Source organism: Narcine bancroftii, chromosome 9 (genome assembly GCF_036971445.1).
Source record: "Narcine bancroftii isolate sNarBan1 chromosome 9, sNarBan1.hap1, whole genome shotgun sequence".
NCBI classification, from domain to species: domain Eukaryota; kingdom Metazoa; phylum Chordata; class Chondrichthyes; order Torpediniformes; family Narcinidae; genus Narcine; species Narcine bancroftii.
The window spans coordinates 105,074,208-105,088,181 of NC_091477.1; the positions used below are offsets into that span (position 1 = coordinate 105,074,208).

General features: G+C 36.5%; 1 protein-coding gene across 9 annotated transcripts in view; it reads left to right on the plus strand.

Annotated features, from left to right (window-relative positions):
* abcc5 (ATP-binding cassette, sub-family C (CFTR/MRP), member 5) overlaps positions 1-13,974 on the plus strand; it is a 94,143-nt gene that overhangs the window by 65,795 nt on the left and 14,374 nt on the right. For 7 of the 9 annotated variants that reach the window (XM_069897142.1, XM_069897138.1, XM_069897141.1 and 4 more), the window contains 5 exons: positions 2,370-2,469; positions 3,384-3,568; positions 5,742-5,888; positions 7,809-7,938; positions 8,111-8,264. In XM_069897142.1, the coding sequence (XP_069753243.1) occupies positions 2,370-2,469; positions 3,384-3,568; positions 5,742-5,888; positions 7,809-7,938; positions 8,111-8,264 (716 nt within the window). Of the gene's footprint in view, positions 1-2,369; positions 2,470-3,383; positions 3,569-4,510; positions 5,647-5,741; positions 5,889-7,808; positions 7,939-8,110; positions 8,265-13,974 lie in introns of those variants that run through there. The other 2 variants (XM_069897146.1, XM_069897147.1) reach the window with 2 other exon arrangements.

Here is a 13,974-nt window from a genome sequence, read left to right on the forward strand (position 1 = left end):
GAGCCGAGTAAAAGTGCGCAACCGCGCATGCGCGATACTTCGCGCATGCGCGATGCGAATGAAAAAAAACACACCGACGGGAGGGGGGACCAGCTGGGGAGTCGATCTCCACAGCCGGCAACGACAGCTGCAGAACACCTGCAGCAAGAAGAGACCACAGAAGACAATAGAAACAAGAAAGAAGAGGAGGAAAGGGCACCAAAGAAACAACAGATGGCCAACCCAGAGGAAGAAGAAGAGGAAGAGTACAGGGAAATAGAAGAAGAAAAGAAAGGCAAGGTAAAGGATATACTTGCTCTTATTAAAGGATACATGGAGTCATTTAAAGAATGGCAAACACAGGAATTTAAGGATTTAAGAAAAAGAATAAACAACACAGAAGAGAAAATAATTAAAATGGAGATGACCTTAACAGAAATGGGAAAAAAAATGGACAAGATGGAAGAGCGGGCAGTAGCAGCAGAAATGGAGGTAGAAGACTTAAAAAAGAAATTGGAGGAATCTAATAAAAAAACTAAAGAGACACAAGAACTACTAGCTCAAAAAATAGATACAATGGAAAACCATAACAGAAGAAATAACATAAAGATAGTGGGCCTTAAGGAAGATGAAGAAGGCAAGAATATGAGGGAGTTTATAAAAGAGTGGATCCCTAAGACCCTAGGATGTCCAGAACTACAACATGAAATGGAAATAGAAAGGGCACATAGAGTATTGGCCTCTAAACCACAACCACAACAAAAACCAAGATCTATTGTAGTAAAATTCCTAAGATATACTACAAGAGAAAAGGTACTGGAGAAGACAATGGAAAAAGTAAGAGAGGGCAACAAACCACTGGAGTATAAAGGGCAAAAAATCTTCATTTATCCAGATATAAGTTTTGAACTCCTAAAGAAGAGAAAAGAGTTCAATACAGCAAAGGCGATTTTATGGAAGAAAGGGTATAAATTTATACTAAAGCATCCAGCGGTATTGAAAATATTTATTCCAGGACAACAAAACAGACTATTCTCGGATCCAGAAGAAGCACGAAAATTTGCAGAACAATTACAAAAATAGACTGAGGGAGGAAGACGGGTAATGAGAGTTAAAATGATCACGACTGATATGTATGTGGGTAAAGACAAAAATAGACTGAGGGATGAAGACGGGTAATGAGAGTAAAAATGATCACGATTGATATGTATGCAGGTAAAGAGGTATAAGAGTGAATAGAGACAATGAGCATACATGAATGTATCTGTACTTAGAGGAAAATATAGATAGTATAGACAAGAATTAATAAGGGAAGGTAATGGAATAGAGAGAATAAGGAGGGAATTAAAAGAGGGACCTTTGTGACATATGAAAAGTGAAATCTTTTCTGGGGGAGGCGGGGTGGGGGGAAATTGCGGTCACTGCAAAATCAGTTGACGCTTGCGAGTGGATTCGCAAATCCAAATGGAGAGGGGAGATGTGGTTGTCCGACAAGGGATAAAGGACAACTCAGGAGGTGAAGGGGAGATTGGGGATAAATAAGATAGAAATAGGAGAATAAGGAAAATGTTAGATGTTGTAGGAATGTTGTCTTATAAAGAGTTGAAAATAAGAAAACAGAAATGGAAAAGGAGGAAAGGTAATGATGGAAAAACGGAAAGAGAAGATAAACAAAATATAAAAGGGCTACGCTGAACTATATGTCTTTAAATATTAATGGAATACATAACCAAATTAAAAGGAAGAAACTACCAAATTTAAATGAATAAATGTATTCCATTAGAAAAAATAACATATTGGTTAAGAAATAATATTGAAATATTCGAACAAGTATAGGAGCCTTACATTAAATACAATAGCGAAAACCTACCGGGGACAAACATTACCTAAGTTGATGGAAGGAGAAGGAAAGAAAAGAATGGACTCAGTAGAATTTCTGGTGTAATTTTGTTGAATGACAACATTGTCTGACTGGCTTAATGCAACCTAGATTGTATACCTAAAATGGATGAGAGGGGGGGGTGGGGGGGTGGTTTGGGAGGAAAGGGGGGGGGGAGAAAAAGTCACTGTATATGTGTGAAAAAGAAATAGTGTATATCATGGCTAATGTGATTTATGGTGTGAAAAATAAAAAAATTTAAAAAAAAAAAAGAAATTGCCATTCTACACTTGATCTTAGCCAAAAGGCTGAGAAGTGAAATAAGGTACATTGGAGCAACATTTGAATTTCCACATAGAGTTGCACATGGTTACTTGGTCATAATGTAATTTTTAACACTGATAAAATTGGAATGACAGTAAATTTACAAGGAACACTAATAATTGTATTGTGACTAGTTTATCTGAAGAGAGATGTAACTTGTTTCTCCATTCTGTGGTTTTTTTTTCAGGTAAAGAACAAAAAAAATGTGAACAGTTCCTTGAAGAAAACTCAAGACAAAGGCCAGACTGGATCAGTAAAGAAGGAAAGAAATGCAAAGAAGGAAACAGGTACTACAAAACAAGAGCTATTTAATGTCACTAGTGTAAAGGTCCATCACAAAAGCTATCACAGATTTAACATGAAGAATGTCAAGAACAGAGAACTTGGCAAAAGTGGTCAAAAATAGAGTCCAAAACAAGAAATGCAGGATGAGAACTGATCAGTGTGGGTTTGCTAAATGGAGAGAGCAATTCATAAGGTATGTTTAACTTGTATGAGTACAAGAAGATGCAGTCTCGAGCTTTACATTTGTGCTTCTATTGAGATGCTCCATACAGGATGCAGGAAATTACTTCTGGTTACTGTGGGAACTGTAAAAAGAAATGCCCTTGGAGTTGCTTAAGCCTACTGATCATTGCACAAGGTGTGGTGACGTTTCAGGTGTGAATACGAAGTAGAGATTCTCTTCATAACCCTTTCAATTGTTATTAGCGCAATATTTCTAGCACCAATTAATTACGTGTGCTTTTTTACAAATAACAGAATTATTCTGTAAATTGTTAAAGCAGATAATATTTCTCCAAAATTATGATCAGATCTGAGTGTGCAAAGCTTTATCTATGTTATATTAGACTATTTATATTTAAGAAAATGAAGTATTGCATGTGTAGTGAAGGTTATGTACAAAAATAATGTTTTAAATTGTTTTGGTATTGGTAAAATTATCAGAAGGAATCCAAAAACAAAGTATGACAGATTCTGGAAATGTGAAATGTAATTAGAAAATGCTGGAAATATTGGACAGATCAGACAATCACTATCGAAAGAGAAACAGAATTAACATTTCAGATTGATGACCTTTCAACAGAACTACATAATCTCACAAAGAATATAGTGTTCTGTAAAGTTATTTTTCTCTTTGGAGCGGAAAGTATGCTGGCACTACATTTGACGATGGATAATATATTTATTTTATGTCTAGATCTGCTTGGACAATCAGAAGATAAAGAGAAAGGTGCTCTCCCATGGTCTGTGTATGGAGTGTACATCCAAGCAGCAGGAGGTCCACTTACATTTTTCTTTGTAATGATCCTTTTTGTCATGAATGTAGGAAGTGTTGCCTTTAACAACTGGTGGCTTAGTTACTGGATCAAGGCAGGAAGTGGGGTAAGAACTGAGATGTAAAATTATCTTAGCCAATGTGTTTAAAACAAAATAAATTTAAATTAATGGCAATCACTCTTTTGAATAATTTCAACAATATTGCTTCAAGTAACGGCTATCCTTGAAGTGGCAATTTCCCTTGCCAGTCATCCACCACATGTCAATCAATAACCTTTCAGAGCAGGAAAAACATTTAAATTTGTATCCATAGAAACTTGTTTTATTGGAACCATTGGACCTTATTAACTTGTCCAAGAACTATCGCTTTAAGGTCTCATCCAGATCCTCCAACACCTCTTTGTTACTTCTGTGACAGCAGAGAATTATTTTGTTGCTAACACAATTAGAACCATAGAACAGTACAGCACAGAGAACAGGCCATTCAGCCCTTCTAGTCTGTGCCAAAACCTAATTCTGCTAGTTCCACTGACCTGCACCCATTCCATAACCTTGTATTCCATGCATCTATTGGAGAGGTTTTTATTGCTGCTTGACACTCTCTGAGAATTACGCAAGTACTTTTAATTTACTAAGTCAGCCTTGAGATGTGAAATGAAAGCTTATTTCACATTGCCGGCTTTGGTGAGCTACCTCAGTTAATACTAGTCCCATATGATTGGTTAATTCTTCCCATGAGCTTTTTAAATTGCTGTCAGATAGAATAGAGTATTATTTGACCTCAACTAGTCCCATATGATTGGTTAATTCTTCCCATGAGCTTTTAAAATTGCTGTCAGATAGAAAAGAGTATTATTTGACCTCAAATACCAAGTAGTTGTGAATTATATTCAAAATCAAGAAAATTCATAGCCAAATCCAATGATCAGAATGCAAATATACTGATGTGAATTATTTTCAGATATGGCACTTCAGATGTATGCACTTTGAACTGCAAGGGGAATGATTTTTTTCTATTGCACATCTGCTTAATGATTTTGATCATTTTTGAGATGCTTAAATATATTTTGAAGCTTCTGAGTTTTTAATGATTTGAAGATTTTAGGTATGTTTTGGTATTCATTTTGCGTTACCGCAGTGCTTAAAAGGGAATGGCCAACTTCGCTAATCTCCCCATATAACTGAAGTCTTTCATTCCTGTTGTCTTCCAGAAAAATAAACACCCCTGACTCTTTTCCAAGGCCTTGAATTGTACCTGGAATTGTGTGCAATATATGCTTTAGTTGAGATAGAGCCAATAATTTTTGTGTGATATTCTTATTTGGTATTCAGTGCTCTGAATTGCAAATCCAAAAACAATGTCCTGACAACCTTCAAGGATATATCAAGGCACACCCTAATTTATTTTTAAATGTAATTTATAGCAATATTTGCAATGAAATGCTGCCACAAAACAACATATTTCATGACGTGTTCATGACAATAGATTGATTCTTCTGCTCTTGTGACTCCTCAGAATAGTGCTATTTAGATTACTGCTACTTTCTCTCAAGCTCTATCATATTCTGTTCGTGTATATTAAATTGCATCTGCCACATGTCTGCCATTTCATCTGAATCTCTCTTCCTGAATTCAAATCCAATTCTATTTATTATTTATTCAATGCAGGAATTGTTGATGAGACAAAAGTTAAAATACAAAAGATTTATGCCTGACAAAAGCAATGTTTACATTACTAATGCCACTGGATGTTTTTCTTAAGTCTGAAAGAATGAGTCAGAGATATTTTGTCGACTTATATCTGCTTCCCAAGCTAGTTAAATATCAATGTGCCTTTTGTGCATATGTTTCCATCAAGGATTTTAATGTGACCTTAATCAAATATCTTTTCAATAAGATTGTTCATTTCCAGCTCTACTGCTCCTCCCTTTTGCTTAGTCAGATATGGCATTTTTATTTTTCTTTACATTACTCATCATTAAAAGTGGCCTATCATTAAGTCTGTAGTATATTTTTTTTAGTTCCAAAACAAATAGTTAAAGCTTTACAGCAATGTATTAATGTGATATTATGCTGTCCATCCATAACTATGCCTGGAAGCCTCTTTCTTGTTACTTCAAAGTGAAACAAGGTGGTGTGGTCATCAATTTATATATATATAAATATATATATATATATATATAGTAAGTTTTCCTTAAACTCTATAAAATTTTCTCTAGCATCCTTGTACCCTTATGGAAACATTTCTAAAAATGTTATTTGTGTACTCATCTTTCAGAATACATCAGTGACTGTAAAAAATGAAACTTATGTGGGTCAGAGCATGAAAGACAATCCACACATGCATTACTATGCAAGGATCTATGCTTTTTCTATGGTAGCAATGCTGATCCTCAAGGCAGTGCGTGGCATTGTATTTGTTAAGGTATGTAAATTTACAATATGAAGGTGCGGTGCAGTGCAGTACTTAATATTTTTAAATCTTCAGAGAACTTTAGTTGGTCCTTCAAGATGCACCTCAGTCGCTTTTTGATAAACAGGTTGCTTTTGGATTATGGTTATTCTGACATTTATTTAAGTGGAAACTGCAGTTCCCTGGGACACAACAAGGTATTTTTCCTCAAGGCTGCATAGGGCTTCGTTGTGACATTTTAGGAAGTTGCAGGCAAAATTATCAAAATGAGAATAGGATGACAGGCAACAGGAAGTCCAGAGACACACTTGTGAACTGAATACAGATGTTCTGCAAACACCCAGCCTTCAATTTGCTTCTCAATTGAAGAGGAAACCACATTGCTAATGTCCAATTTTAGAATATGAGCAAATGGATTAGAGTTTCACCTTGGGTTGTTATTGTTGAAGTGTTTTGTGACATTGATGAGGCCAAATTTGGAATATTGTGTGCAGTTCTGCTCTCCATAGGATGACTAGACAGCCTTTCGAACTCTGTGTAGTCCAACTTAAGGTATCTCACTCTTTCTGTATGTCCATATCCATTTGTGCTTTTCTTCATAGAATCATTAATGCTACAGCACTCAAAACAGGCCATTTGGCCTCTATAGTTGTGCTGACCATTATCTCACTAGTCTCACTAACCTGCTCCCATTCCATAACCCTCCAGGCCTCTCCCATCCATGTGTCTATCCAATTTATTCTTAAAACACAAGATCGAGCCCTCAATCACTACATCAAACATCAACTCATTTGACACTCCCACCAATCTCTGAGTGGAACTTTCCCCTAATGTTCCCCTATACCTTTCCCCTTTCATCTTCAGACTGTGACCTCTCATATTTATCTCTCTTAATCTAAGTGGAAAAAGCCTACTCGCATCCACTCTGTCTCTACCTCTTACAAGATCTTGTAAACCTCTATCAAATCTTCCCTCATTCTTCTTCACTCCAAGGAATAAAGTCCTAATCTACTTAATCTTTCCCTGTAATTCAACTCCTGAAAACCCAGCAACATACTAGTAAATATTTTTGCAATCTTTCAATCTCATTAACATACTTCCTGTAGTTAGGCAACCAGAACTGCATACAGTATTCCAAATTTGGCCTCATCAATGTCATAAACGACTTCAACATAACAACCCAACTCCTACACTCAGTACTTTGATTTATAATGGCTAAGATGCCAAAAGCTTTCTTTACAACCCTGTCTACCTTTGATGCTATCTTTAGGGAACAGTATATCTGTATTCCCAGATCTCTCTGCTCCTCTGCTCTTCTCAGTCCCCTATCATTTACTGTGTATGTCCTACCTTGGCTTGTCCTTCCAAAATGCATCACCTCAACTTGTCTGCATTAAACTCCATCTGCCTTTTTTTTTGCCCGTTCTCCCAGTTGGTCCAGGTCCCTCTGCAAACTTTGAAAACCTTCTTCACTGTCCTCAATGCTTCTTATCTTTGTGTCATCGACAAATTTGCTGATCCAATTTACCACATTATCATCCAGATCATTGAAAAAGACAACAAATAACAATGGTCTCAACACAGATCCACTACCACTCTGTTTTTATCTGACAGCTTGTCACCTCTCCATGGATACCTAGTGTTTAATCTTCTGAACTAACTTCCCTTGACAAAGACTTCACTAAAGTCCACGTAGACAATCTCCACAGGCTTTCCTTTATCTTCCTTCTAGGTAACCTCCTCAAAAAACTGTTTTGGCTTAGTTTTTATTCTATCCATTTAGTCTCACGTGCTGAGCACATCCTATGTGCTTGCTGTTTGCAAAGGTTTTCTGTGCATTGATTTGTTAAAATTTATGTCAGACCTCAAGTCTCATCATGCAGAAAATAAACATATTTGAAATAAGTGAAAATAAATTTTAATTTTTTGAAGGGAACCCTCAGAGCTTCATCCAGGCTTCATGATGAACTCTTTCGCAAAATCCTCAGAGCTCCCATGAAATTTTTTGACATTACTCCCTCTGGCCGAATTCTCAATAGATTCTCGAAGGATATGGATGAAGGTAACTCGCTCAGCGATGTCTGATTTGTGTTAATATCTTAGAAAACCTTGCTTTTAAATCTCACATTGCTGTGCTTTAATCTTATTTTTGCCATGAAAGCTTGCATGGTGCATTAAATATTTCCTCACGTGGCTTTCTCTAAATCTGATTTTTTTTTAAATCATTTGTTTAGTGGACACACGGCTTCCTTTTCAAACAGAAATGCTTATTCAGAACATCATCCTGGTGTTTTGCTGCACAGGTGTTATTGGTTCTGTCTTTCCATGGTTTCTGGTTGCTGTTGGCCCACTTGCCATTCTCTTCATGATTCTTAATCAGGTTTCAAGGTAATAAAGCTATAACATTTTTATACACTTGTTTCCTTCTGTTACAATAAGTTGATCACATCAATGAGATTATAACCTTGTTGTTTATGTATTGTTTATATTGATCCAGTTGTGTTTTGGTCAGAAAGGTTGTTTCTCAGCTGCTTGCCATTAAAAGTGGAACTATTGCCCAATGAAAATTAGACAACATCAAAAAATGTACTTGTGCTTTATCTGAAAATGGTACATTTAAGAATACATTTGTGTTTCAGTAATGCACACATACTATTTAATTTTTCTCTGCTGCTGAAGATACTTCATTAAGGATTTTTAATGAGGATCAAACTACAGTGATTGTACAGAATTGTTTTGTTAACATCCATGATTTATTTAGTTTGTAACAGAGCCTCTTATAAAGTGCAAATCTTTCCCTATCACTACCTCGTCCTTCCAAGTTGAATAGTTCAAGTTTATTATCATCCAATTGTACAAGTACAACCCAACAAAACAGCGTTCTCTAGTCCTTGGTGTAAAATCATCCAAACATTCAACCAGACATAAAGCAGATACGTATGCAGTACATAAAATTGCAATGGTTATTGGTCACATAGGTTGCATTCAATATCCATTGTTTATGCCCTCCTTTGCTTAATGACTTGAATATAAGATAATCAAGAGATAATATATTTTTTTAATGAGCATATTTTCTGTCTGTGCTTTTAACCAGGGCGGTGCCACAACTGTTCTAGTCTTGGATCTATCCCATTCTTTACTATTCATGTTGGTGGAGTAGAATTTTGTCCAGATTGATACTTCACACTAGATTGCTTATTTTAAAAATAAATTGATCTTAGACAATATGACAATTATATTTCACCTGTTAGTTCTTCGACTAAACAGAAGCCCCATTGTAAGAGCCTTAGGCTCATTACTTACCTGCTATTTTGGCCGTGGGCACCTGCAGTGTCCTGACGTCTTTAGGCCTCTTCCCAAACGATGCATGCGCGAGGGCCAGCACTGCTTATGGAACTGGAGCACGGCTCGCGCATGTGTTGTTGGCTCAGTGGTGGTGGCTTCAGCTGTGCCATAGACTGGATCAACATGTGCGCTTGGTTCAGGCCCGGCAGTGAACAGCTGCAATAGGGAGCGTGGTAGGCATGCACGCCAGGTGCATAGTGGTGGGAGCTGGGGCCAGCATGTGCAGGTGGAATCTTTGTACGTTTAAAAGGAGGTTCTGCAGCCAGTCTGGACAGTTGGAAGCCAGGAGTAGAGTGAATTATGGGTTGACAGTTTCTGTTGACAGTCTCGCTAAGCAACGTTAAATAACGTTACTGTTTATGGACCATTAATGGAACGTATAGTGACATTATAATGGAAAGTTACTTGTTAAGATAAATCAGTATGGTATAGATGTTAGCCCTTTTGTGTTTAATATTAAAGATTGCGTGAGAAAACTCAACTGGACTTCGTTCCTGATTTATGCAACAAACACATCACAGACAACCCTCTAACTTAGCCTACAAGTGATTCTATAAGCAATAGGAAGGAGGTCGCTACACTGATCATCTATAATGGTTCATCAGTGAGCCATTTATCTCTTATAATCGCCAAGTAACTTTGGGTGCAGTTCTGCTACCAGCTGTGACTCCAATAAATTGATGATAGTTGCGATGTATGCAGTGCTTGAGGTATTTCATAACATTTTATTCCTTCTCTAATACCTGATTTATTTAATGGGTGAATCTTTTTGAACTGTAGTCTCCAATTGTAGGGTGTGATTATACATTAAACACTTTCTTTGTGTCCATGTGCTCCAGTCCAATTATCTGTATCGGTTATCCATATTATTTTGAGTTTTCTAGGTGCTCACTTCTAATTATGTGAGCTCTGTGGATGCCCAATTTATTTTTAGTTTGGCATGTGTTGCATGGAGACACATTTGCAGTCTAATTGTACCAGATCTCATGTTGGGAAGGGCAAAGGCCCATTCGGTACTTTTTCCCAAACGAAGAGACACTGCAGGAACTGAACAGGTTAGACAGTATTCATGGATAGAAATGGTCAGTCAATATTTTGGGTCAGAACCCTTTCTCAGGCCCATTTCTAACCTTTGATTTATATTGCCTGATCTACTGAGTGCTTCCTCATTGTTTTGAGTTTCAAGCACCTACAGTTTTTGTGTTTCTCTTCACTGCTTTTGCCTGTTGAAACTGTGCAGAGCAGCTTGTCATCAAGACTGTCAGGGTATAACAAAGCTGTAGCTATACTGCTGATTTTTAGATCTGCAGTGTGTTAGGTCTGCTTTGTTCATGAATGAGTGAGACAAACACCAGACTGAGTCGAAATCAGGGTTCTTTGTTCTTTATTACCGGATTGTAACACTTGCGACTAAACATGTTAGTCGGAGAATGCATTCTGCCGTTATCAGCAAAATGGTGATTTTTTATACCCTTGGATATGTGCTTAGAACATCATCATATCATTACTTGTCCAATGACTAAAACTGTTGCTATCCTTTCCCTGCTAGCTTCCTGCCTCTCAATCCATCAATGTCTCTCTTATCTTGTAAGTACAAGGATGCATTCACATCTTGTTACAGCCCTGTACATTCCCATCTCATGATGTTTTACCTAACAGGAGTACAAGGACACCTCCCCTTCTTGTTACTGCCCTGTACAGGGTAACTCCCTACACATTCCCATCTCATGATGTTTTACCTTACAAGTGCAACAAATCTACTGAGAAAAAGGAAGTTGTGTTGAATTCAAGATCTCTCCTTCACTAATTTTGCTTTTTGATGTGAGCTCTTTTATGACCATTTCATTCTGTAATTTGACAGAGAATAAGGAATTAATTTTCAGAGCAAGTACCGTTACTTGAATTGGAAGGTTTAAGTGAAGTAGCAAGAGGCAACGTCCCACTGAGTATCTTCTGGAAGTAGTTCTCCTTCATTTCCCTCAGTGAAGAACAATGGGACCCCATTGTATAGTCAGCAGTCATACATAACAATTACAGAATTTGCTTTGAATACTGCTCTTACATGCATCGGCTGTTGAAGTCACAGTGGCCATGAGTTGTGTGTTTGGTTCCTTTTTGGCTGGAGCTAGAGATATCGGCAACATGGTACCTCAGCGTTCAAAACACTTTTGCATTTGGGAGGTCACGGGCACTTTGTTTCAAGAAAGCTAAATGGACTTTTCTCTTTACAAGTAAGTGGAGTGAACTGGTGTATTTGGCAACGTTGTAAGCTTCCTAGTAGTGCAGGATGTCATTGACCTTAACACTCAATGTTAAGGTGGCATTGCCTATCATTTGAAGATGTAGTACAATCTGAAGGAACTTGAATTCCTGAAAATCCACCTAATATTGTGCTTCATGTTAATCAGTTCCTGGAATCTGGGCAGCAATCATTTATAATAACATAGATGTTGGAGCCCCATGACAAAAACAAACTGGTTACTAGATAATAAGACCTTTCCTTGATGACCTGTTAATAGTTTGCATGTGCTTTTGCAATGAAACCTATGTTGCTGTGAGAAATATTACTGGATCAATGCTATTTTCAAGTTTTGATACTGTAGCATGGACTAATGTGGGGTCCTACAGTATCTGCTATTATGGGACTGCAAATTTTAGCAAATCTACATTGCTATAATGAGGGTTCAGCCTACAAATGGCTACAAATTCCTCCCTTTCTGGATATAATCAAATGGAGCCTAAATTAATTTGAAACCAGCAGCATGATTTCTGCTCCCATGATGCTTTCCTGTTTTGGAAAATGCTGGATTGTTTCACCTTTGAGGCAAGACCGTTTGGAATACTTGATATTGGGAGAATAAAAACAATGAGATTTGACTTACTTAATTGATCATAAAAATGAATGCATGGGTACGAAATATAACGTTCCTTTTGGAATAACAAAAGGAGGAACTTGTGCTTCAGTTGCATGATTCTTTGAGGACCTTGTTCAGAAGATTGCATCCATTTGTGGACAACTTATTGCATCTTGAGGAGGAAATGTTGAGAATGAAATATTGTGCAAATTTATAAAACTAATATTGGGAAACAAAGCTAGCAGTTTGAGATGACAAGACTGAGACTAATTTGATCATCAAGTGCTTTGATCATGTCGATCCAAAGATTCTGCTTCCTCCAATTGGAAGGAACAAGAGGGGATTATCATAACATTACAGTTGGCCCCTTTAAATCAGGAAGCAGTTTCTCACATTGAATTGTGGAACTCTGAAATATGCTAACAATATACAGATTTTTAATTGAAAAACTGTTATGGAATTTGTAATAAAATGGGTATGGCCGATTGATCTGTAGAACAATATTAATAAAATTGATTACATGAATGGCTGAAAACTGCATCCTCACACCAAAAATTGGCTGGATGATTGGCTTCTTTTGTTGTGTGATCTTCATCACATTCATTTGAGATTCTGATCACCCCAAGTTGTTTTGCTGCCAGATGCTTTGTCATATTTTTACCCACTCTCAATGTTCTTTTGTTTATTGTTTTTCACTGTTCTAATTTCTGACCAGAATTACAAATACTTATTTTTCACCTACTGAGAGATGTAACACAAAGTTTCAATTGTTCAGTGGAATAATAATTAATTTTAAAACAAGATGTATGATGTGGGTCTTTAATAGGTTTATATTTTGGAAATGGTGTGGAAATGGATTATTGGAACTAACAGTAAAATGTGAATCCGTAAGTAATGGTGAGAGGAAATTAAAGACTGCATTTTTAAAAGTACAATTGCTAGCTCCTTTACAAATCACACTATACTACATAATTCTTTTTTTTTGTCTGCAAAAGTATATTACACCAGAAGGGGATAGAGAAAAAATACAGAAATGGCTGGAAGAAAGAGCTGAGAGGCTAGAAAATTAAATGAATTTGATCAGGAGCATAGAGAATAGGGTGAAGTGGCAAAGATAAGTAAATTCAGGCGTTTTTGACCAATATTGCATCACAGGCAACTGACATAAATCTATTTGTCAGCAATGACCCATTTTTGCGTGATTTCTATCTAGCCAAAGAAGAAGAAAAGAAGAACTTGTCACAAGCATTTTTGGTCTTGTATTTGAATTAAAATGATGCTGTTGCTAGAGGGGGATTTAATTAAAGTATTTACATTGGTCGTGCATATTACCTATTGATAAATGGGAACTGATAAAGGAAAAAAATGACAGGAACTGTTGAATGGTATAAAATGATAATAATATTATCGGTCATTTCACATTAAATATAATTTAGAATAACCAGAATATGTTACTTTAAAATATTTGAACCCTAACCCTTAAGTTGCATTTCATTTGAATTACACTTGTTTCAACACTACAGAATGTCAAATAATTCTACAGCGAAAATGAACTTCAATATTCACTATTCTGGCATTGTCCTACTCGCACAAAACCTTAATTACAATAGTGTCTAATGTAGATGTGCAATGGAAAGTCAACATACCTATCTTTTTGTGATTGCTTCTTACATTAAAGAATAAGAGAGTTCTTTCTGTTATGAACCATGTTTTAAAAAGGCACAGTCTATTTTATACAAAATGCCTTGTGACTGATATTTAAAAACGTTAATTTGGTGTTTTATTCAAAATGTAAATAATAGAAAAACAATGCAAGCACAGTATTTGCATGCAATCATGGTCCCCCATGTGTAAGTGTGTCTGGCCAATATTTTGGCAACAGACCAATTCCAAAATTA